Source organism: Meriones unguiculatus, chromosome 11 (assembly GCF_030254825.1).
Source record: "Meriones unguiculatus strain TT.TT164.6M chromosome 11, Bangor_MerUng_6.1, whole genome shotgun sequence".
Taxonomy (NCBI): domain Eukaryota; kingdom Metazoa; phylum Chordata; class Mammalia; order Rodentia; family Muridae; genus Meriones; species Meriones unguiculatus.
In genome coordinates, this window is record NC_083359.1 from 35,080,016 (window position 1) to 35,106,349 (window position 26,334).

General features: G+C 42.0%; 1 protein-coding gene across 1 annotated transcript in view; it reads left to right on the forward strand.

Moving 5' to 3' along the window:
• Dock2 (dedicator of cytokinesis 2) overlaps window positions 1-26,334 on the forward strand; it is a 405,024-nt gene that overhangs the window by 170,376 nt on the left and 208,314 nt on the right. The window contains exon 27 of the mRNA XM_060363865.1: window positions 25,970-26,065. Within this exon, the coding sequence (XP_060219848.1) occupies window positions 25,970-26,065 (96 nt within the window). The remainder of the gene's footprint in view (window positions 1-25,969; window positions 26,066-26,334) is intronic.

Genomic DNA, 26,334 nt, shown 5'->3' on the forward strand with positions numbered 1-26,334 from the left:
GTGTTGAGATTGGGATGCTGGTGTTTCTTAGGCACATCTGCTTTCCAGTTGTTCAGTAGGCACTGGGCTTTGCCATTTGATCTCTCTTTATTGTTATTTTTAACTGGGGAAGGGGTTTGGTCTTGCAATGTAAGAGTATGGGATCTGGCTCTTCATTTCTTCAGAAATATCTTAATGTTTCCTTTCTGTTGAATAGCAATTTGTCACAGTTCTTTACATTTTATTATGAAAAACGCCGTAGCTGTTTGGGAAATCATAGTTTGGGGAAGCACAGTTATAATAAGCATACTTGCTACTCCTATTCCTGATGGTAGGTAGTACCCAGTGCTTTGTATAGAGCTGCTGAAGCTCTGTCCATCTCACAGGAGTGGCACTTCCAACTCTGCTCAGCATACTGGCATCACTTTGCAGCTTCAGTAACATTGCAGACCCTGCCTCCCACCTGTGAGAGACAGCTGCTTGTGTCACCGAGCCTCAGGACTCAAGGCTTCAAAGCATACAGGGAGTGGGAGGCGCTGAGTAACTCCTGAACACAGTGCGTTGGAGGCGTGGTATCACCTTCACAGTCTAAGTTGCTTTTGTAATGAGATCCAACTAGAGACTTGGCCCACTCCTCTCTCAGGATGAGCAGGTGTCTACTGGATGAGTTATCAAATGACATTATCATCACTGAGTTGGTACAAGATTCTCATCTGGGTGAGCTCCACACCACACTTCCAGTTCATGAGGGTGGAAATGTGTCTCTGCCGAACAGTTTCTTCTATGACTCTGTGGACATGAGCACAGTGAACCAAACTGCAAATCAGAAATCCCAAACTACCTTATCAGAGTCTCTCTTGTTCTAGTTGCTCTGACTCTCTGGGCCAACTTTGCCTGGGGAGTTTTTGAAAGATGACAATGCTGATCCTTCCCACCCCCTCCATGGCATTGTGATTTCATTGCTAGGGGACTGGTGGAGGCTTTGCAGCGAGAAGTTGCTGGGTAATGAAGGGCAAGCCAAGGATTCCAGTGCAGCCGGTCTCAATCTTAAGCCTCCACTCTAGTGATCTGTAGGAACATTGAAGCATAGTTTGATCATCAGTTCTAGAGGAGGGGATCGGACGCCTGATGGTTTGTTCTTCTCATCAAGTGCACAGTTGGCTTCTGTGCTGCTCAGCTGACAACCTTACTGGAATGTGACGCATTTTATTTTTCTGCAGTATTTTCTTGAACTACATCAGTGCTTCTCAACCTTCCTAATGCTGCCACCCTTTAAAACAGATCCTACTGTTGTGATGACCTCCAACCACAAAATTATTTTTATTGCTACTTCGTAACTGTAACTTTGCTCCTGTTACAAATCATAGTGTAAAAAAACCTGTGGGCAACCCCAAAGGGGTCACGACCCACAGGTTAAGAAATGCTTAACTAAGTTCATTCTCACTTCTTTACCTCCTTAATTCAAGGGCCCTGTCCAATCTGCATTTAGTAACCACAGGATAACAAAGACTTCTAACCCATTCACTCTACTCCAGAATTCATTTCATGGAGCGTGCAGAGACCTGACTTTGAAAATCCAGACGAACGAACAACAGGATTTCATGAAGTCATTACAAAAAATGAAATCCTGACATTTGGAGGAAAATGGAAATCACTGTCAGACAAAATAAGCCAGGGAAGATGAGTGCCGTATGCGCTCTCACATGTGGAAACTAAATTTAAAATTATGTATACACATATGTACTACTTTATATTTATGCTTATATATGCACTTGTAGGTTACAAAGCTAAAAAGGAAACCACAATGAGGGAGGAAAAGGTCTTTAGGGAAGGAGGAAATAGAGAGGGTAATGGAATGTATGCAATGGGAAAGCAGAAGGCCTGATTAGGGATAGGGAAGGAAGCTGGAGGTCAGTAGATGAGTGGAGTGAATGGAAATAATGTATAATAACACATATATTTGAAGCTGAGTCCCATTACTTCGTATGCTTACCCACAAAATCATTTTTAAAAAGGGAGGGAAGGCACCCAGATCACGGGATAGCATGTTTGGTTTGCGTAGGTGCCTCCTTCTCAACACATGGACTTTGAGAGGCCACCCAGACCACCCTCTTGAATTTTTCTTCTGTTTGTTTAGACCCTTCCTGATAAAATTGACTAGCCAGTTGTTATAGATTCTTAGTTGATGCTGTGCAGCAATTCCTTGTCCCAGCCCAGGCTTAGATAACAATGGCCACCAACTGGAACCATTCCTGGTGAAGAAGCATGTGTGGAAGTGCAGCAGCTAGTGTCCTGTGGGATACCAAGATTTCTGTTGGTGTTGTGGTGGGGAAGGATACTTACATTCAGTTGTCACTGTTGGAGTAATTACAGCTCTACCCAGGGGAGCTACCAAGCTCTCTGTAAACTTATGACTGTCTGCCTTAGCCTGGGTATGAATCAACTCCATTTTTAATTATTATTTATTTAAATGATAGTGTTAAATTTTCTCACACAGCTGCCATACTTGCACTCAGCATATGAAAGGTGCCAGCTCAGGAGAGGAATGAGCAGTCTGGCTTCTATTTCTCTTAGCTCCTTTTTCTCTTTGTCACTGAGCAAAGTTGGGCTGTCAGCTCCACTGAACCCCCAAAGGTGGCTTCCCAGGGATCTTATTCTGTATTTTATAACCTTCTGAGGAATTTATACAATTTAATTTTGCACCTAAACTGATTGGAGTTATATTTTTCCCTCCTATACCAGGGCATCCATTTTTATGTTCTATTCCATGAGGAGGAAGGTTGAGCGTTATATGCCCCGTGTAGCAATCATGTGGGTAAAAATGAGTTTGCATTCTCAAAAGGGAAAAGGATCATTCATACCCGAATCATGGATCTAGAGGTGCTTAGAATCACCATTTTTTTAAAATGAAAGGTGTGGTGACCTGCACCTTTAATCCAAGTACTGGGCAGAGGCAGAAGGATCACTTACAAGTTCATGATCTGCCTAGGATATGGGCTGAAGCCCTGTCTCAAAGAGGGGATGAGGAAGATGCTATATAATCCCATACATCTTGAGCCTTTGGTCCTGCATCAGCTTCAACACTGGAAGAAATTCTGCACATGTAGCTTCTCTTGCCTGGAGCATTCTTCCAAGTCCCCATTTCTTCTTGGTAGGGAAGACCTCAAATATCTGTTAGCCATCGAGATTTTTTTAGAGATTTCTCAATTTCATCCCCTCCCCACTTCCTCCTATCCCCAGAGAGAATGAAAAACTTTCTTATCTCCATTTCTGCATTTTTCTTTCCTGTGTGTCACCTGAGATATTCCCGTACTAACTCTTTTGTGTTACTTCTTCTGCATCAACCCATCCAGGCTTGGAACACAAGCCTCACTCTCCAAGTCACAGAGCAGAGCTGGAGTCAGTCTTGCTCACACTCCATCCTTCTGCAGCAGCCCTCAGCTTCCCAAGCTCTGCTGCACTCCTTTCTCAGCTCCTGTACCCTCCTGGCTTTGCTTGAACATAACCGCTGTTCTTTGCCTAGCTAAATCCTACCTAAGGCTAGTTCTGAAGTCACATGAATGTCACTGACCTTGGGGAACCTTCTCTCATCCTCCTTCCCTCCTCTGCTGTGGTCCTGGGAGCCACTTACTTGCTGTACTGTAAACTTGCATGGTCATACTCTGAGGACTAGCCTGTCTGCTTCCGGGCTGAAGTGCCCTGAGATAGAGATCAGCTATGCTTGCCTCTACTCTTGCCATCCAAGCAGCAAATGTTTCCTGACGCTGCCTAGGAGGATAGTGTGCTCAGTGCACTGGCCCTCCTCAAACAACAAATAGCAGGCCCAGGGCTTTCTGTTCTGGTGCTGGAAGAGTTTTTTCTTTGCTCTCTTTGGCCATCATTTGCAAAGGGGTCCAATTAATCCCACTTCCCCCCTGGTCTGCAGGAGACCTCTTGTTTTGTCAAAAGCAAAACTGTATGCAGTTGATTTTAGAGAACAGAATTGGTTTTTATTAGTAACTAGTGAGCCAGACAGTGCTCTTTCTGAACAGTAGAAGGAATCCCATGGGGTGTGGCTGAACAGCTGGTTTGTGCAGAGTAGGCTGAGCTGCCTTGAAACAGAACAATGCAGAATACTGGTTGGTTATTATGACACTTCTTCAGGTTACTTCCTATTAGGATTAAAATGGAGGGGGGGTGGAGTTTTTTTTTTTTTTTTAACAAAAGCTCATTCTAGTTGAGCTTTTCCCAATTGGTTGTTCTGACTCTCTTGTCTTCCTTCTTCCTTCCTTCCTTCCTTCCTTCCTTCCTTCCTTCCTTCCTTCTTTCTTTCTTTCTTTCTTTCTTTCTTCCTTCCTTCTTCTTAATGGTCTCTTTAGGCATTGTTGTTGTTTTTGATGATGATGTTACAGGGCACTTAGTATTGACTGTTTGGTCTGCATTTTTGTGCTTCATGCAGAATCTCAGTTCTGACAAGTGTCCTCCTTACTTTCACCCAATGATTTCTTATATTTTTATCCTCATCTTCCACTCCCATTTCTCAGAGAGCCCAGAGCTATGGGCAGCCTGCCTGGAAGAGGGTCAAAGGAGGAGGCTATTGCTGCCTCTTGGCATTACCATCTACTTTCCAGGAATCAATACCACCCTGCCAAAGCAGCAGGGGTTTCTTCTAACCTACCTGGGCCCCTTCCCAGTATTCAGATAAAAGGCATCTCATGGAGCAGCTCACAGTGGCCAGACTTAACGTTGGGAACCCTGAACCCTCTTTCCCTCTCGTTCTTCTTCTGCTTCTGTGGTATGAAATGTGCCCTCCCCAGGCTGCTGCAATGGCTTTTCAGAAAGGGTGACACAGTTATCATTAGTGTGTATCCATCACATGCTGAGATGGGGTTCATGATCTTCCTTATGCTACCGAGGAAGCTAAGCCCCCCCAAATCAGTGAGTTAACATTACAACTCCAACACAAGAACAATTCTATCTCAGCCCACATTTCCAACCTCTCCTTCTGCCTCCCACCACGATATACTTATATGCTGTTTCTCTAGCATTCTTGCCCTAGATCACACTTTGGAGCCAGGCTACACCCGTGGCTTATTCCACTGGTGCCACTGGTGTTTGGAGAGTTCTCAGCACGTGCAGTAATCTACATACAGTGCCACCAGTGATCAAAGTAGGGAAGAAATCATAGCTTTGCTTCTCTTTCACTCTGGGATCCTGGAAAATCATCGTTAAAATGAGACACACTTCCCAGCAGTGTGAGAATTACAGTAATGAACGCCTGTGGAAAGATCCAGCACATTCCAGACCTGTAACCCATGATGTTTACCTTCTTCTGTAGTGTTCCCTGCCTCTCCTGTGCTCCCTACACTATTACAGGCTGAAAACAAACACATAAGCCTTTTAAAGACAACCAAGGGCCAAGTTGTCTGCTGTGGAAATGACAGACAGGAACCGAGCCCAGAGAAAATGGTAGCCTGATTGACCTGGAAGAAGAGCTCCAGGCTGGGATTAGTGGTGGCAGGTGTTTCTTTCCCTTTCTGGCCAGTGGGAAGGCTTTCCAAGGAGCAGGGAATGTTGTTCTGGGTACATAGCACCAGGGCACAGTCCTTTAGGGGAATCTTAAAGGAAAGCGTCATGCTGCTATTTCAAGGGTTCCTTTGGAGAATTCCAGAACCTCTGGACTTGTGAAAGCCATTTTACCAATTGTGGTATCTTGGAATTACCTTATATCAATTCCTGGGTGCCATATGTTGATCTCCTAGGAATTTTGTGAGACAATTGCTAAGTAACTACCTTGATTAAACATTTATTTCTGTCTATAATTAAGTGGACCACTTTACAATCAAAAGTAGTAGATACTCAACACATTCCTAATTAGCTTGTAAGGTTTTATTTTTACCTATGCACTTAAGGTTATTTATACCTATTGTGTCCGAGTGGCAGAAATTCAATGGAATGTTTGGTTATTGTGCCTAGAAATCAACCAGGAAGAAAGTATTTAAAGGAAAAATACAGTGGGTAAACATGGTCAGCGTATAAAAATTGATTTCCTAGGAACCTGTTCACAAAAGTCTACTTGCACACCACTGACAGGGATCCAGCAGGATTACCCCAAATCAGGAAAACCCCAAAGCCTGTGGGTGCTGCGTAGGTATACTTTTCCTGTCTGGATCTGTGGATGTGCATTGGTCCTCATAGGACAGCTGGAAGAGATTGCCTTCCAGAGATGTATTGATTTGAAGACAAACTGAACATCCAACCTTAGGCCAGGGAGGGCAGATGTGGCTCATTTCTTGTGACAGTGCTTATTGATCTGTGGAGGCCTCTTCCCTAAGAGTGCTGAAGATTTTGAAGTCCTGTGTAGGTCACTGCAAAAAAAAAAAAAAAAAAAAAAAAAAGAGCCTAGAAAGCAGGGAAGGAGTGGAGACGGCAGATTTGCTGTGTCTCCCCTTGCTGTTTTATCCTAAAGGTATGGAAAAGTCAGATTTGATGTGGGAATTATCTTTACCCTTAATGGCAATATAAAAGTTGATCTTTTAATTAATTGAGCACCAGTGTATTCACTGTTAATGGGAAGTACAAATTATGAGAAGCAGAATGTTTGAGGAGTCTTAAAAGTATTTTTGTTACGTATCTAATTTTTTTGATTGAAAATAAGCTTTTTCTCTCATACAACACATCCTGACCACAGTTTCCCCTCCCTATACTGCACTCTTAGCTCTGCCCCCAGAGTTGGTGTTGGGGTGGGGAAGGATACTTATATTCAGTTGTCACTGTTGGAGTAATTACAGCTCTTCCCCAGATCTAGTCCCCCTCCATTTCCTTTCAGAAAGGCACAGGTCTCCAAAATAAAACAACCAAACATGACAAGACAAGATATAATAAGACAATGCAAAAGCCCTTATCCTGAGGATGGACAAGGCAAACCAATAGGAAAGAAAGGGTCCCAAGAGCAGGCAAAAGAGTCAAAGACACACCTGCTCCCACTGTTAGGAGTCCCACAAAAACACCAAGCTAACAGCCACAACATATGCAGAGGACTGGTGCAGACCCATGCAGCTCCGTGTTTGCCAATTCAGTCTCTGTGAGCCCACATTTTCCCTGTTTGGTTAAATTAGTAGGCTGTGTTCTCCTGCTGTCCTCAACCCCTCTCAACCCTACAATCTCTCCTTCTCCTTTTCCTCGGGCTTCCCCGAGCTCCAAGGGGAGAGACCCAATGGAAACATCCAGTTCAGGCACTCTCTCACATAATGTCTAGCAGTGGGTCTCTGCACCTCCTCCCATCTGCTGCCTGAGGAAGTCTCTATGACGATAACTGGATAAGGCACTGATCTATGAGTAAAGTGTATTTATTTATTTATTTCATTTGCATCCCAATTGTAGCCCTCTCCCTCCTCTCCTCCAGGTCCCACCCTTCTTCCCTCTTCTCCATATCTTCCTCCCCTTCCCCTCAGAAAAGGGAACCCTCCTCCCCATCTACCCATCCCAGCACATCAAGTCATATCAGGACTGAGGGCAACATCTAATGAGATAGCCTGGCCAGGCAGACCCTCCAGGGGGAAGTGATTGAAAAGTGGGCAGCAGAGTCCTTGTCAGAGACAGCTCCCCATCCCCACTCCCCTTGCTAGGGGAACCACATGAAGACCAAACTGTCCATCATGTACATATGTGTAGGGGGGCCTAGGTCCAGTCCATACATGGTCCTTGATTGGTGTTTCAGTCTCTGCAGGACCCCCTGGCCCCATATTAGTTGGCTCTATTGGTCTCCTTGTAAAGATCCTGTTCCCTTCAGGTCCTTCTGTCCTTCTTCCCACTCCTCTACAAGGGTCCATGTGCTCTGCCTAATGTTTGGCTGTGAGTCTCAGCATCTGTTTTAATCTGCTGCCGGGTGGAGCCTCTCAAAAGACAGCTCTGCTAGGCTCCTGTCTGCGAGCTAGAGCAGAGTGTCATTAATAGTGTTAATGGTTGTCTCTCTCCCATGGTGTGGCCAGGCATTGGTTGGACATTCCCTCAATCTCTGCTCTATCTTTATCTCTGCACATCTTATAGGCAGGGTAAATTTTGGGTCAATGTTTTTGTAGATAGGTTGGTGTTTCCCTTTCTCTACTTGGTGTCCTATTGGTTAGAGAGTGGCTTTTTCAGTCTCCATGTTCCCTGCTAGTAGGGGTCTCTGATAGAGTCATTCCCATATCCTCCCAGAAGCCTAACCTGTTGTAGGTTTCCATCCTGTCTCAGAGATGCCCCAGGCCATGAGTTCTCTTCTCTCTGCATGCTCTCTGTCCTCCTTCCATGCACTCCTGGTCTCCCCACATCAAATCCCTACCCTCATTTCCCTCAGCACTTCCTCTCCTATCCTGTTCGTTCTCTTTGAGCACTCCATCTGTCTTTTTTATTTCACCTTCTCAGTGATATTCATACATCCTCCCTTGGGTCCTCCTCGCTTTTTAGCTTATTTGGGTCTGTGAATTATAGTATGGTTATACTGTACTATATGGCTGATATCCTTTTATAAGTGAATACATACCATATGTGTCTTTCTGGGTCTAGGTAACATCACTTAGACTGATCCTTTCTAGTTCCATCCATTTGCCTGCAAATTTCATGTTTTCCTTCTTTTTAATAGCTGAGTAGTATTCCCATTGTATAAATGTATCACTGTTTCTTTATCCATTCCTTAGCTGAGAGACATCTGGGTTGTTTCCAATTTCTGGCTATTACAAATAAAGCTGGTATGAACATAGTTGAACAAATGTCCTTTTTGTATGATAGAACATCTTTTGGGTATATGCCCAGGAGCGCTATAGCCAAATCTTGAAATAAAGCTATTCCCAATTTTCTGAGAAACCTCCAGAATAATTTCCAAAGTAGTTGTGTAAGTTTTCACTTCCACCAGCAATGTACAAGTTTTCACCACATCCTCACCAGCATGTGCTGTCATTTGACCTTTTGATCTTAGCCATTCTGACAGATGTAAGATGGCATCTCAGAGTCATTTTGATTTGCATTTCTCTGATGACTAATGGCATTGAGCATTTCTTTAAGTGCTTCTCAGCCATTTGAGATTCCTCTGTAGAGAATTCTCTGTTTAGCTCTGTCCCCCATTTTTAATTGTATTAATTAGTTTGTTGATGTTTAATTTCTTGAGTTTTTTTTTTTTTTTACATATTTTGGATATTAGCCCTTTGTCAGATATAGGGTTGGTTAAGATTTTTTTTCCCAATTCATAGGGTGCTGTTTTGTTCTGTTGACAGTGTCCTTTGCCTTACAGAAGCCTTTCAGTTTCAAGGGGTCCCATTTATTAAAGTATCCATTTTTTAATGGTAGGGAAAAACAGTAACTTCTGAGTGGAAGGACAGATATGGTTAGTAGAAAGTAAACTCTGGCTCTGGTACTTTAGTAACACAGGACACTTTGATTCCATGTTGCAGGGATGGGCCCCCACTATGTAAGCAATAATTCATTCAACAAACACAAGCTGGGTACGCCCTAACTCTGTCTTTTTCTGCCTGGGGGGCAGAATGAGATCCTCCAGGTTTAAGGGCCAGTTCATGTTTGTCCCTACTTCTGAACCTAGTTGCCAGACTGAAATTTTTGTTGTTGCTCTTGTTGTTTGGAGACACAGTTTTTCTGTGTATCCCTGGCTGTCCTGGACTCACTATGTAGACCAGGCTGGCCTGGAAATCGCAGTGATCTGCCTGCCTCTGCCTCCCTGAGTGCTGAAATTAAAGATGTGTGCTACCAAACCCCCATGACTCAAATTGTTTTACTTGTGCTTCTGACTGACCCATATAAATTGGGGTTTCCCACCCTTCTTTGACTTAATTAATATCCTGAAGCAGCAACTAGGACTCAGGGATACTCTTGTGTTTACTGGCTTACTAAGGGGATGAAGACATTAAGATCAATATAACAAGGCATGGGAGAATGGTCTCCAGCTGTCTGGGAATGGCGCTCTCTAGAACATAGGTTCTCAACCTGTGGGTCATGACACCTTTGGAAACGGTATATCAGATATCCTGCATATCAGATATTGCAGTTCATAACAGCAGCAGAATTAAAGTTATGAAGCACCGAGAAAGCAATTTTATGGTGGGGGGGTCACTACAGCATGAGGGTCTCAGCATTAGATAGGTTAGAACCACGGATGTAGTGGCTCGGCAGGCACCATAGGACGCTTTGTAGAATACTCTGAGGAGGACATACCACCTCTATGGGAACCTTGCCCAGAGGACAACCTTTATCTGGCCGTATGCTAAGTAGGACAAAGAAGCACATGAGAGCCTTCAGAAGTTCAGTTTCTAAAGTCAGTGAAGGTTGAGGCACTGATGGAGGGGAGAGGCTTTAGGAGGCAGTCACCATGGGCCCTTAAGAGGCCTCACGGACCAGAAAATGAACAAAATGGACAATAATTGGAAAAAAATTCAGATAATAATACTCTGTTTATATAAAGTCTTAGAGGGAACACTGGGTCAAGGTGATAGAGGAACTCTATTACTTTTGTAACTTTTCTGTGAATCTAAAATTATTTCAAACTGCAAACATTTTCAAGTTCAAGGCTTTTACATGGGGACTCATGACAAATAGGAAGCTCAGAGAGTAGGGAGTTTCTCCGGGTCACCTGTCCCAGTATGAAGAATAGAGGCTTGCTCTGTTTATAAACTCAAAACAACAGAATCTGCTAACCAAGGGCAAACCTTACAAGAGGGATGCAGTAGTGAAATAGCCATCAGCCGCTGAGCTCATGAAGAGGCCAGTGGACTTCCATAACGATGAACAGTCGGATAATTGATTAGAGAACACTTACCCAAGACTGAACTGGGACTGGTGACTTGAGGAACATATGCCTATGGCCTCTTCCCAACTTCCCATGCTGCAGCAGGGCACGTGGGCTATTTGGCAGCCCCATCCTGGCTGCAGTACCTGAAGCAAGAGCGTTCAGCTTGAATGTCTGTTACCTGCTCTTTGCCTGACAGGCTCAGAAAATGGGGGATTTGCCTTCATTTCCCAGATGGTGATTGGGTCATTTGTTCCTAGGAGATCCATTTGGAAAATAAGAAGACAGCTTTGGGAGATGCTTGACTAGAACTTCTCAATAAAGTTAATAACCCAATGTTTTCTGTCCCATCCGCACCACCTCACTATGCTTCCTGAAGTGTTCAGGTTTTTTTTTGTTTAATCTTCCATAACCAAAGTTTAAAAGGTTTCTTTGCCTACAGCCAAGTTGGGCTCTCTACCCCTACTCCTCTCTTTCCTCGGTCCCTCTTCCTTCTTGTTTCTCTAGCATCAAGGACAGGGTGACAGGGGTAAGGCACACATCTGGGGATAAGAACCAAGTGCAAGTAGGCACCAGAAATCCAACCTGGAAGAAATTTCAGTGTGATGACACACTCCTATAATCCCAGCACTTGGGAAACTGAGGCAGAAGAGTCACAAATTTTAAGCCAGCCTGGGCTCATAGAGAGACCCCATTTCAAAAACACACAAAAATATTATTAAAAGGTAAAAAAAAAAACTTAAATATTGATGCAACCGTTAAAATATCAGTATTAATAGTATTTTATTCATCATGCATTTTTCTTATTATTAAATTAAAAAAAAAGCAGTGCATAGCATTTTGCTTTCCTTGACTATAGATTTTATTTAGGCACGCTTCAATTTCTTCCAGTAGGTAGATGCCTCACTCATTCTTTCTTTTCTCTCATTCTTGCAAAAAAGACAAAAGAATCTCTCCTCTACAATGCCAAAGTTGAGCTGTAACTTAAACAATGAGTGTGGCAGTGTGAGTGGGCAGTGGAGAGCCTGCCTCTTCCATCCCCTGAGACAGCTCTACTTCTCTGGAAGAGGTCTATACTCAGGAAACCCTTGCACAAAGGCCCTGGTTGGAAAGAGCTACCATTTATACTAAACCTTCACTGGCTGGCCACTGGCTTTCTAAAAAGTATATTTTGCATAAGTAAAGTGTGTGATGTGGGGAGGTGTGTGTATGTGTTGGGGGGGACTTGAGTCATCCCTCTGTCTGTATGTGTGTGTGTTTTGGAGGGGGGGGAACTTTTGAGTCATCCCTCTGTCTGCAAGGCCCCAGCTGTCACATCTCATCTGGGGACAGAAACCAGGGACTATACCAGGGAGCTTTTGACAAACAGTTCAAGAATTCTAGAATAGACATTTTCTCAGGGATTTATGGGGTAACTTTTGCCGTGGAGATAAACATAACTGATCGGGGAGCCCAAATTAGAAAGGAAGTTTAGTTCCTGAAGTTTTTCTGAGCAGCCTGGCATGCTAACCTCCTCTGCAATTCTCTGTTCTCATTTCTCCTGCCTGGAATCCAAGTTCTGCACACAGATTTTCTCTCTGACCCTCTTTCCTAAATTTTTAATTGGCATTTTACATCCCAGCAAATGATTCTCTTGCACCCCCACAAAGCTTGTATGGCTCTTCTCCTCCTGTCATTTATCCTGTGTTTTGCATTGCCTGAAAGGCACCTTGCTCTTTGTTTTGCCTGTCCTGAAAGCCTCCAGATGGTGATGCAACTCCTTGATTACACAAATATATTTTGTTTTGCTTGTAGATTTACTCAACAAAGGCCACAGTCCCACATATTGCCATTGTTTCCTAGGTGACTGGATTCGCCCATTCTATTTTCTGCCATTCCCCTCTAGATATCTGAATTGTGACCCCTGAGCTCTGGACCTCACCTTTCCTGACAGGACTAACCTGATTTTCTTGTCCATTAAGAAACCATGTGATTCTTCGATCGCCATTTTTATAATCATATCTACTGCCTTCTGATAACACTGGCTGAGTGCTAGAATTCAGGAAGTGGCCACGTGTAGTTTCATACTTGTTCATGTGGCAAATTCCCCTTTCAACTAAAGCAGTGTCATTCTATATAACCGCTAACTGAGTGTTAACTGGGCAGCTACTGTTTCTCAGGCAGCAAGTTGGGAGTGAGAAGGCAAAGACAATGAGCTGCCCCAGAAACTGCATTTCCCAGCATCCTCCAGCTCCAGTCTCCAGCATCAAGTCTACTGAATATTCCCAGGAGGACTATATTGCAGGCCTGGAACCAGGGCTAGTAAAGTGACTATAATAAATTTTGCTCTGAGTATTTAACAATAGCATTCTTTTAAAGCCTTCTTCACCGTCCAATCCATCCAGCTCATTCCCAACACTGGGATCTCCCATTGTCTCTTGAAAATGTGACATAGGCTTTCATTTACTAAAAGTACTCTTCGGAAGGGGTCATATATTAGGTCTATAGACTTTACAAGAGAAAGGCTAATCCTTCCCTGTGTTTTGCCTACATGTTTACACTTCTTGGCATAGTTTCAAATTTTAAGCAGTCCTTCCATAATTAATCTCTGTGGTTTGATTGCTCTTTCTATCTTCAATTAGTCTGCTTCTTAGAAAGACATGCTGACACTAATTTTATAGTTGATGCTCAGCAGAACCTAATGAGGAAGGTAAATCTGCTGCCATTGCATTAAACGCTATATAAAAAGCAGGTACCAACCTTGAGTGCTGCAGTGACCCAAAAGCTGTTGATGCATTAGTTTAGAGCACTGCATGCATTTTCCATCAAGATCACATGCCCATGTATACTCAAGAGGGCTCTTCAAGCACTCTTAACTTACTGAGTAACTAAACTCTGGGATTAGAGGTTCCCAACCCTCTTCTTTACCTAAACAGCTTATGAATCCCGTGTGCACTCTACCATACGTGATGTGCACATCACATTTGGGTTGCCTTTACCACATCTCTTTTCCCAATAGACAAAAACCCAGGAGCATAAAGTCAGCATCTATCTTGTTCCCTGTCACATCTTTACACAACACAAGACACATATTGAATGGTCAGTAAATATTTGGTTTGTATTGAGTTAAATTCTAGCTGAAAGATTAAGGGCGTTGGGGATGCACTGACATACATTTGAATACAGCATCACCACAAACCAGCTGTGGAGCCTTGAAGGAAATGTCACGATTCTCCGAATTTGTCAACAGTAACTATGACGTTTCTGGCAGTAGCATTAGTGTTCTTTATCTTTCCTTCACAACTTTAGTGCAGCTCCTCAAAAAGGTCTTTGATGCTTCCCCAGGGAAGAGGCCCCCAATTGGTTATCAAATATTAAGTGGTTAACCTGAGATTGCATACATACAAGTAACATTCTACATATGAAATAGATTCCATGGCTGTACTTAGGGACATATGTACAAATACACATATATACGTAACAACATTTGAAAGTCACAAATTTGAACAAGAGCAGGGGGTTGCATGGGAGGTGCTGGAGGGAGGAAAGTGGGTAAATTATATACACCTAGGTTCAAAAAAACTACTGTGACATAAATAAATGCATTTAAATAGTTAGTCAACAGTGTCTGAATAGTCTTGGTTGAGATTCTGGTATCAGAAAGAGTGATGTTTGATATCAGGGCTTTCTAGCAGCTTTTGGAATATGTGGGTTTTGTTTCTAGTTTTATGTCCAATAGACTCTAATTGGACGATGTAGTTTGTCTTCCAACTTTTTCATTTAAATGCAGATGAGTGAGAGTAAACACTCAATGTTCTGGGATGGCCCCCAAATTTGAGTTACATGCTTTATATTACACTTCACGATCGAGCCATGTGTTAAAATATTAATATAGTATGTATAAGCCAAATATACTGCCAAGAAATTTATGTACAAAAACATAACAAAGAGGTTTTACCACAATCCTATAGGTAAGTGTTACTGATGAACAAAATGGAGGCTTAAGTAGTTAAATAGTCTTGAGCTACAGGGCAATTTTGTGGTAGAGCCAGAACTTAATCTGTCTAACTCTAAACTTTCTGTCCTACCCCTCTTCAAGAGCAAACAAAAACAAAGAGGTCCCTTATCTATCCAGTGTGTTCATAAAAACCCTTCTGGCATATTAAGTGGAAAAGCAGAATACAAATGTCTACATGCTGCATGGGGAGTCCAAGCACATCAGAGAAGAATGAGAAGCTGTGAATCCAGAGCTTTCATATGTATGACTTCATTTCATTTCTGGTAATGCTTGTACAGTAAATGATAGATGTTTTTTAAAAGAATACCCTGAATAATTCAGAGCTGTAATCTGAATAGATAAAGAAATGGCTGACTTCACTAGATATTGAAGTTTATACCACACATTCCCCCCCACCCCAGGGGGGATCAGAGATGTAGGAATGTTGCCAAGGCTGATACTGTTTATGTCTCTGAAGACGAGTCAGAAAAACCAATCATTGCAGAAGTAAGATATTTTTTTTCCCTGTGGATAGAGCCAGTCCTTAGGGGAAAAAGAGGGTGCCTTCTTATCTGGGTGCAAGAATTACATGATCCAGTAAAAGTCAGAGAGAAATAATTTTAATCTTCCTAAAGTACGCTCTGATTCTTACTATGTATATATTTGAAATCTGTCATGGAAGACAAGGTGCAATGCTACATCCTCATAGTTACATGGTAAAAGCTGAAAATGAGGTGGTTCGTACAAAAAAAAAAGGTTGCTAGCATCTTTAATCTTAACATATGTCTTTTGCATCAAACTCTAAATTGTTAAGCTATCAAGTAGACATGGGGAATTTCCTTTCATTTGTCTACTCGTTCTTTCATTGGCCCATCACTCTCTGTTCATCACTGACAGATGATGGTCATGTATTTAAAAGTATGTATTTGGTAATTACTAATGAATACCTGAAAGTGAAACTGAAGCACTTTTTGGGAGCTCTCCACATCATTTCTGATAGGCGGATATGGTTGGCTTTTATGTCCCCCACTCTCATGCTGTGTCCAATGCTAGAGATTCAGAGACAGAGAAAAGCAACACCTTGATTCAGAGACCACACTATCTCAGCAATGTGGTTGGCTGGAGTGGCAGAAGCTCAAGAATGTTTCTTGAGGTGTTGTGTTATAACAGACGTCCTGACCATCTCATTTTAGTGTGGGCAGGAGGTTCGGTATTATGATAGCTTTGAAAGGATCCCAAATCACCTCATATCTCAGAACACAGAAGGAAAATCACTGCTTCCAAACAATACATATTCCTTCCAAGAATGTTCTTAATGTTCTTCCAGGAATGAGCACAGAGGTTTGGTTGAGAAAGAAATTGGTCATAGTCAATAATTAGGATGGCCTGATGCTGACTGAGCATTCAGAAGAAAGACCTTCCTGCCCCTGAGCTGGTCGGAGAAGGGTGCAAGCCATGCATTACACGTAAGGGCATTGTCTTAAACCTCTGCAAGTCTTGTGGGTAAGGCCACGACCTCTATTTAATTGATCTTTTGCTTGATCATTTTGGTTTTAATTTTTGTGGGTTTTGGGGTTTTTTTTATATGCTTCTTGTTTTTTTTTGTTGTTTGCTTGCTTTTATATTTATTTTTGTTGGTTTTTAAAGAGGCAGAGAACATAAAATTGGGGAGGGTATAGTGAGGTAAGGAGGATCTGGGATGAATTGGGGTAGAGTAAAACACGATCAAAATGTGTTGTGTGAAAAAAAAAGGTTTCTATTAAAAGCCCCCAAAATGTTTTTAAGTAGAGACTTTGAATATATAGACTTAGAAATGAGATAGTTAGCTCCTTTTTACAATTAAAAAAAGGTCCAAGAAAATATAATAGAATTAGAAAATTGTCATGACGCCAGGAAAAATAAAACTACGTCTAGCTTTTCCTAATTTACCATAGGTGAATAAACTGATCATATAGCAAGGAAGAAGTAGAGGAAATGATGCATACTACCTAAATGTCGCAGAAGGAGCTGGGTGAGGGTGGTACAATTGGTAATATATCAAAAATCGAAAGATCATTTTTAAAAACTATCCAGTAAAAACTTAAAGGTAGAGAAAAATAAAGCACATAGAACCAGTATTAAAATGAAAACACCCTCTTTGTGCAGTTAGGAGGGAGAGACACTGAACCTCTGTAAACAAGGAGAAATGCCTTTTGTCGGCAAGGCTTGTTTTTCAGCACCACGGACAGGGGCACAGCCGCGCAGGGTGTTCTTTATAGACATGGCTTTCTGGGGAAGGCTTTAATTATATCCATTCTTGAACGATGGTGATGTGTTTGTGTAAGGGCAGAGGAAACACATTCATTCTGCAGCTTTATTGGCCATTTCTGGCCACTTCGCACGCTCTTGAGATTGGCATCTTTCTCCAGTCCTGTCCTGGAGAAAGAAAAGTCATTCAGGGCTCTGATTCCAAAGCCTCTGTTGCTGGCAATTTCTCTGCAGTCACTGGCACAATCGATCCCTAAGTGGACTAGTTAGTAAGAGCCCTGAGTTCCACCTGGGTGTAGAGATGTCATGTCTGCCTGACTTGGAAAGAATTTGTGGGAAGAGCCTGTTGTAAAGTGTGAGAGCTATAGAGTTTTAATTTGTGGAGTTCCTGCTGTGGAAACTCTATCAGCCATCGCCAAATGAGTTGCTGATTCCTATGTTCTGTCTCTGGAGGATGGTGGGATGATTAGGGGTATTTTCACTGTAGGACAGAGAGAAGATGGTGTTGATTTTCGTCTCCTCTGTTTCCCCCTCAGTCTTTTGTGTGAGGTCAAGCTGTGTTCCAAAAACAGCTTAAAAAAAAATCTGTTCCTGATTCTGTCTCCTCATTCAAAGAATCACTCCTCATTCTCTCCGCCATGACTACTTTTCTTCCAGTAGATCTTCCAATTAACTAAATAAGATCTGTATCTGCTTGATAAAATCCTAGCAATTACTTATTATGTGTAAGCTACCCATGCTAGGTGTTGAACCTAAAATAATGACATAGACCCAATTCCTATTCTCCAAATGATTCTAGGATGACATGAAGGGTAGGCAGGGATGGGTGAGGGGGTAAGCAGGGATGGGTATCTTATAACCTGTGCCTCAGAAGGCTTGTTTTCTTAACACTCTCTATGGGCTACATTATAGCAGAAGAGTTACAGTGGGATCAAGAAAGGAGCACTTTCTATGGAACTTCAGGTATCAGAGTTACAAGTATGTTTGGAATATGGGAGAATGTTGGTGTTCACAGGTATCCACATGGGTACCACAGTATAACTCAGTCTGTACAAGAAGCAGAGATAAACGCTGATGATAAAGCGGGCAAAAACAAAAATTCAGTGGAGATGAAACTCAGTAATCAGTGAGGGGACAGAAAGAAAGGATATAAGTCTTGAAGGGAGACAGGAGACTCATGGGAAGTGGGATGTGGAGGGATGGAAGCCCATCTTTGCTAGCTTTCTGTATGAGGAGTTTCAAAGGTCTTCAGCATCAGAAAGTTCTTTTGTTACCCTGTTTCCATGGATGCATGTTTTTTTCAACTATATCATCTACCAAGCAAACAGCATGCATTACAGATTAAGTAATTTGTTTACTCACTAATAAAAATCAATACAGCATAAGCATCATTCTGAATTTTCTGACCAAAAAGTTAAGCAGGTTTCCTCGTTCATTATGTTCTCTTTCCAACGAGTCTTGACATTTTCGGTAGCCTGTGCAAGAATATTGATGAGGGATGAGTATGCAATTTCTGTTAAGTTTCTGGAGCTATTACAAATAATCTACAGAGTACCATTTTTATGGTAGAAAGCTCAGAGGAGGCCATGGCTGCAGGGCCATTTGCTGTTTTGATTCAGTTTGCACTTAAGCTTTGAGAGTTTACCTTTCAGAACAGCTTAAAGAAGCCCAGACTATTTGGAAATAAATGATGAATCAGCACCAAAATAGAAAACAAATAATTGAAACTAATAATTAAAACTAATAATTGCTTAAGTAACTATTTAAAGGTTAACAGTACATTAGCTAATACTCAATTACGACTCAATTCTTGTGTGATTGTATTGATTATCTTTTTGCTAGAAGGAATTTTCTTTTTAGTAGCCTTGATACACGTGAGATGGTCTTTCAAAAGTAAGTCTGTCTAAGCCTGTTGCCTTGCCCAAGGAACTCTGAAAAAACAAAAAGCACAACCTCAGATTTGATGAACTCAGGCTGATAAACCTGTTTTTAGGGTGGAAAAATTGGGCTTGCAGGTCCTCTGGGTCACATACACTTATTATTCTTTGTTGTGGATAAGCCATCAGTTTTGCAACAAGATGATGATGGTAACAACAATGTAAATTCTTCTTCTTCTTCTTCTTCTTCTTCTTCTTCTTCTTCTTCTTCTTCTTCTTCTTCTTCTTCTTCTTCCTCCTCCTCCTCCTCCTCCTCCTCCTCCTCCTCTTCTTCATCATCTTCTTCTTTTCCTTCCTTCCTTCCTTCCTTCCTTCCTTCCTTCCTTCCTTCCTTCCTTCCTCTTCCTCCTTGTTATTTTATGTAGGGTCCTCCTCACTATGTAGCTCTGTCTGTCCTGGAACTCACTATGTAGACCAGAATGGCTTTGAACTCACAGAGCTCTGCCTGCCTCTGCATGCTGGGGTTAAAGGCATGCACCACCACACACAACTGCAATTGGACAGCTTAGGCCTCATGTGGGTCCTCTAGTAAGGGTAAAAGGGGATGTCTCTGACATGGACTCTGTCGCCTGCTTTTCAATCATTTCTCTCTGGCAGGGCTGCCTTGCCCGTCTCAGTGAAAGAGGATGTGCTCAGTCCTGATGTGACTTGATGTGCCAGGGTGGTTTGGTGGTGGCAGATCTCTCCTTTTCTGAGGAGTAGGGGGAGTAGGAGGTAGGGAAAAGAAAGAAGGAGGATGGGACTGGGAGGAGTGGAGGGAGGGGACTACGATAAGGATGTAAAGTAAAATTTTTAAAGATTCTCAATTTGGGAACATTTACTTTGCTTGTTCATTTGGATATTATAAATTGTGAAGTGTTGCTATAATTAACTAGCACAGGAAGAAAAATATCCTTGCAACTAGAGAGACATAGATTCTCCTCCAGCTCTCTTACCTACCAAGCCTGGACCAGTCATATACATCTCTCTGTTTCCTTGCTTGTACCACTGGAGCCAGTGTGGCAGATATGCAAGCTTTTTCTCAGAATCCTGAGAGATTCCTACACCGTCTGCTGTGTATCAAGTGCTCACTATAAACTGAATGATAATAACTAGAGCAGGTCCTATTTTACGCCTTAAAATAGGATAGTACTTAGCTCCAGCATGTCTGTCAAAATACATTGAGATAAATGCGGAACACACAGCCCATTGCCTGGAATGCAGTCAAAATTTAACAAATGTTAGTTGTGATCTTTATTCTTTTCCTTTTATTCACTCTCCATAAAGGACTCTTATTTTGAAGAACAGAGCACAAATTTTAGAGCATGTCAGATATGCGTGCTTATATACGTGGCTTTGTTCAGTATTCATTCATCAGCATTAAGATGCTGGAGTTACACATTGAGAAAGGTTTGATTTTTTTTTCTCTCTAGGCTGCACCTTAGAGATTCCAGTGTGTTTTAATAAAAGCCCTCAAAAAACAGTGCTCAGGATTTGCATAAAAGAAGCACACAGTGAAATTTGCATTGTTTGTGGTTTTATTTATTTAATTTTTTTGTTGTTGTTAATTTAAGTACTTTTTAAAAAATATGTCAGGAAATGGAAGTTAAAATCAATTTGTAAATGAAATAAAACATTTCATACCTGCGCCATTTAGGAAAAAAAAAGTTAACGCATGTTAGTTTGTATTTCTGTCAGATGAGTGATGTTAACAGTAACCACCAGTGTGTGAGACCAGGGTTATATCTCTGGCTCCAACGTGGGGGAGGTCTTTGAACAGGTGCTGGTGGAGAGCGTTCCCACATCACTTCATCACCCAGAAAGTGAGGCTGAGGGCTGCCATGGAGAACTGTAGTCCCTGAGATGAATCCACTCTATCTCTTGTGAGTTCATTTACCTAACAGTACAGGTTGTCCTTTGTGATAGAGAAAGACTTATCTTTCTTCTGACGTCAATTATTGTGAATTTTTTCAATGAATCATAGCGCATAAATTGTTCCCTAGAACTAGTCAGAATTTCTCAGAGAGCTCTGGCAGGGTGGCGCCATTGTATGTAACATATGGATGAAGATCCTGAGGCCCAGAGAGCCAAGGTTATTTAGGTCAGAGACAGACAAAGGGAGAGCGTGGCTAGTGGCGACTCTGTAGTCTCTGCAGTGAGATACTGTTTTTGCACAGCACTGCTCATAGCACTGAAGACATCTGCAATAGAGTCTTGGAGGGCTGCAGACAGCATCACACTCTGAAACACTGAAAGAGCTTGAACCAGCTGGAACAGAGCTTGGACAAGAGAGAATCATATTCAATGATAAGTCATTGAAATAGGTGCTGGTCCTAGTGCTTTATATTGGGATCAGAGCAGAGCCCTCTATTAAGTAAAGTGAGATATTTAACAAGTTGCCAGATCTCCATGTATAGGCCTTGATATAGAGTAAGACCTCAAACCATGTTAACTGACAACAATGTCAGAATTAGAACCCATATTTTTTCCTTTGACCATATCCTTTGCTGCTGCTGACTCAAGTTCTCCTTTCCCCTAACAGGCTAATTCAGTCACAATTCTCAGCAAGTATTGCTCAAATTTTATACAGAAAATGGGCAGTCAGCCTGTGTTGTGTTAGAGGCAGAAGTGACAGGATCTGACAATACTGCCTACTTTTTCTTGAGCGCCACTGCACTGAGTCCCCTCTATCACTGACTGTTTCTACAGTTTGCTTTCTGAAGCCAGGTGTTGAGCCAGCAAACTCTTCCAGGACAGCATCTAATCCAACTAGGAGGAAAAAGGATAGACTATCAAATTAAACCTCAAATTCACGAAAAATCATATCTCTAGTCGCCAAACATCAGTTTCAGCTAGATGATAGCTATTACTATCTCTTCAAAGTTAGGTATTGTGATTCTTCAAGATATGAATGAAAATTGGAAAAGCCTCTTATATATGAACACAGCCAAGAAAAATGCTAGCCAGCCATATATTACAACTGTGTTTCTGGGCAAAGAATGAATTTATATTCTCTCTTTCCCTCCCTCTCCCTACTCTCTCAACGAGCAGTTAGATTTAATGCCATAAATATGATCCTTTATCCTTAATTTTGTCTCTAACCCCAGCCTTTGAGGGTTGGATACAGGGGAGAGAGACAAATTCCTGAAACACTTTGGCCTGAATGGGTGAGCTTTGACTTCAGTGAGAGACTGTCCCAAATAATGAAGTCAAATGTAAGTGAGGAAACCTCTGGCCTCTGTGGGTACAAGCACATATGTGCATGTGCATATGCATATGCCCATTCCAATGTATACGTATAAATACACATTTATATACATCCATATGCATACACACACAAACATATATTTACATATTTGCAGACAGAAAGACATAGCTAAACATATACATGCACACACACACAAAGAAATAAGAATTTGTCATGGCTTGCAACTTGGATAAAGTATCATTTATATGTTTAAAATGTTTAAATATTAAATATTAACTCTAAAGGTCAGAAGGAGGAATGGAAGTATATGTGGGCCTGAGGAGGAGGAGAGTGAAGTATTATTTATCTTTCTGTCTAGATAGTGAACACATAATGCCACTGTCAGGTCCAAGAGAAAGTCTGCGGTGCTTATTAGCATTCCAAAGTGCTTGCTGGCCTCTCGGCTCTCTCGGCATCCCAAATGCATGTTTCAGAGTCCATGCTGGTATCCTGGCTCTTCTCAGATCTTCTCACTCTGCCCTCTACCACAAAGTTCTCCAACTCACTAGCTCCCCTCTCCCCAGCTTCTCATTCCCTTGTAATCTTGCCATACCAGCAATGTCCTTTCTTGGTCCCTGCTCTCTTTTATCCTCCCTTCTTGGCCCCCCTCTCTCTCACCCTTCTCTCTCTGTCTCCTTTGCCCTCGCTCTCTTGGTCTTTCCCGCACACTCTCCCCCATGCCCTGCCATGGCCTGATCCAGTCTGCAGGCCATGTTCAGTTTGCTAATTTCTCTCTGTGTTGTGGTCTCTTACAGATGCCACCGGCATCTACCTCTTATCGATAGTAAAATCCTTCCCCCTCAGCCATACATCAGAGTGGTCATGTCCTCAGTTTATGTAGCCACCAAGTGAGGGAAAAAAGAAAACTATTTCACAATGGAACGGTGTAAGCTTATCATAGGTGACATGCTCGTAAATATTAGAGTCACAGCTAGGACAACTGAAAGAGTATAAAGGTTCTGTGATGGAGGAGAGACTTGGGATTTTGTTGTTTTGCTTCAGATGAAATTTTTTTGGAAATTCTGAAAACTATATGCATTTATAGTTTGCCTAAAAATCAATAATAGTCTATAAAGCTATCCACTTGTAAGTGTTCATTCGGCATCCCCTGTGTCAATGTAGGATTCTCTGTGTTAAAAAATACCAGGTTATCTCATTACAAGCTGACACATGTCAAGGCTTTACTTCACTGATGAAAAGGGAAACAAGGGGAATAGCAAATGAGCCACCTAAAAGTATATAAGCCTTAGTGCCTGGAGAGATGACTCAATGGTTAAGAGTGCTTCCTGCTTCCCCAGAGGTTCTGTTCCCCGGGTCCATATTGGGTAGATGACTCATGACCACTCGATACTATAGCTCCAGGGGACCTGACACCCTCTTCTTCCTTCCAGTACACCTGCATACACATTCAGAGAGACACACATAAATAAAAAGAAAATAAACCCTTAGTAAAAGCATATAAGCCCTGATCTTTTGTGGGAGAAGAGACAGAAAATTGCCATCAGATCTCAGATAGATGACGCTAGCACAGAGCAATAAAGCTGTATCCTTTCCAAAGCAAAGAGCCAACACCAAATGCTATCGTTCACCCAGTGACCTCTCACCCCTGTAGAATTCTGTAGCTCTGCAGAGAGATAAACTCTTGGTGTCTAATCAGCTGTGGATGATCTGTAAGAACTGCATTTCCCAAGAGAGGCCCATCAGTTATTTTATCAGAAATATTCGATTAAAATGTCATGTTGTCCTTGTTTTGCTTTCTTGTCAGGTTTTGGGATGTTTTTTTTTCTTGCACATTTGTCATAAAAAAATAACTAACCTTAAACCCCGATGAAAACGAAGCAGTCTTACTAAGAGCTGACTAGATGCTATTCACCGCCTGCCTGCTCTGACCCAATGGGACACCCCTCTTTAAAGGGGGTACTTACATGAATAAAAGAACAGAATTAGAATCACACCAGAGGGACATTTCCCAGTTAAGATCATCAGAGGGGTTGAAAGAAAGAGCAAAGGACACACCATTCTGCAGCTGGGTTGCAATTCAGTGCCATGTCTGGTTCTCCTACTAAAACTCACCTCAGAGGTGATATGAGCTCCTGCTGTTGTGGAGAGACTATTTCATATTTGAAAACAACAAGGGTTCAGGGCGAATCAAAAAGATGGGTTGTCCCTACCTCAGCCCATCCACCTCCAGCTGTCTTCTTCTTCTCACTGGCCTCATGCAAGAGAGATCAATTAGAGTCCCTTCCAGATATCATAGTCTATAATTATTAAAAGAAAAAAAATCACTGCAATTTGCAATGTGTTTATGTTGGGTGGATTAATTTCTTTGCCAGGACCATAATGGGAAGACTGATTTTGTCATTTCAATTACAAGCCAGCATTTAGTTTGGGCCTGGAAGACACTTCTGTTGGGTTAGCCTCCACTTGCCTGGCACTGGAGCAATTAAGAGCGGCTGATTTGTGGCTGCACTTTTACTGCTTAGCACAGGTTTATCATCTTGAAAGTTTTCCATTTGCATATAAGCTATACATTCTTTGGGTGACATTTCCATATCAGCCAGGGTTTATATTATGCATCGCCTCAGACTGCACTTTCTGCTACGTGCAGGGAATCTGCAAGCTTGGCCAGGATGCTGATGCAGACTAAAGGAACGTTGAGTCTCAGGATCCACTCAGCACTTGTTGTAGGGGGATGCTTCAAACCTCTGGGGACTGAGTTTAGCTCAGTCTCTAGCTGAAAAATCAAATAAGTAACTAAAGTTTTTTATGTTGGCCACATTCATACACACAGAAGCTGCAACACAGAAGGGAAAAGTGGTTTCCCAAGGTTACCCAGTTCAAATTAGGAGAGGAAGGATACAAAGTCAGGTCCATCTGCTCTCAAAACACTCCCCTAGACAGTCTCCATAGTGTGGACTTTCAGAGCAAATGAATGGAATGTGACAGTTTTGCACTTTAAATACCAAACTTCCAAAACAGTCTAATTGATGCTCTTTGGACTAAAAAATAGATATTTTAAAGATGCCAGGGTCAGGAGTTCTAGAGGAAAGGAGTACTTTTAATATCTATTTTGGTAAGGCAAGAGATGTAGTCCTGGGGGAAAGTACGCTGAGTGGAGGCCATTATATAAATTTGATGCAATTGTAAAGGAATGAAGAAAAGATAAAAGAGCAGTGAATACATAGCATTGAGGATATTCTAAAAGAGAAAAGATCAGAAGTCACAAAAGAAGCTAGAAGTTGGCCCATTTTAAAACAGAATATATTCATCTTGACAGATGGGCAAGACTAATGAAGCCTCAGCAGCAAGTTGAGATCTATCACCCTGTCCTTGTTGCTCCAGTGAGTGTGAAAAAGGAGCAGACCCAGGAGTCAGACTCCTAGAGTCAACTCTTTCCCTGACTTCCTTGCTGGGTAACCCCAAACAAGTGGTTTCACTTTTCTGAGTTTCCATCTGTTCATCTGAATAGTGATGGTCATAATGTTGCTTATCTTGATGAGAAAATGGGTGAAGTGCTTAGCTGAGTACCAGGTGCTTAGTAAGTACTGTAACCATTTAGTGTTTATATGATGCAAGCTATAGGAAGTGATAAGCCAACAAAAAAAAATGTAGAAATAAAGAGGTCAAGAGAGAGCTTTCCTGTCCCTCCTTCCTTTGAGCCTTGGAAGGACATAGGGATGGAGAGTGGAGAACTGAAGTCCAGAGAAAGACTGAGGTCTGTCTGGGCTTGATGGAACCAGATAATTTGTGAGGTGCATTAGCTATGTTTAGTTCCTACTGTCCATGTCTTTGGAAGGATGAACTGGTCTAGTGTCACAATGATAACAATTTTGTCTCTGGCTGCATTGTAGGCCTTCACCTACGACCACATCCTAGAGATCATGGTCCAGCTGCTTCGCACAGTGAACCGGACAGTCATCACAATGGGTCGAGATCACGCTTTGATTGTGAGTAAACCTTTCTTCCGGTCAAACAACCTTAAACTCTTCAAAGCCTCAGAGTGAAGGTCTTTGTTGAATGTCATCACCGCTTCATTTTAGAAAGAAGGATTGTTCGTTTTTTGTTTGTTTGTTTGTTTGTTTGTTTTCCCCCCTCATCTGAGTTGGAAGGTCATGAGAGCTAACTCAAGTTGTCAAAATAAAGTATGACTTAGGCTATGTTAGAGTATACCAGCAGGATGGGGGGTCGCTAGTCAACAGAGAAAAGGGAGAACGTT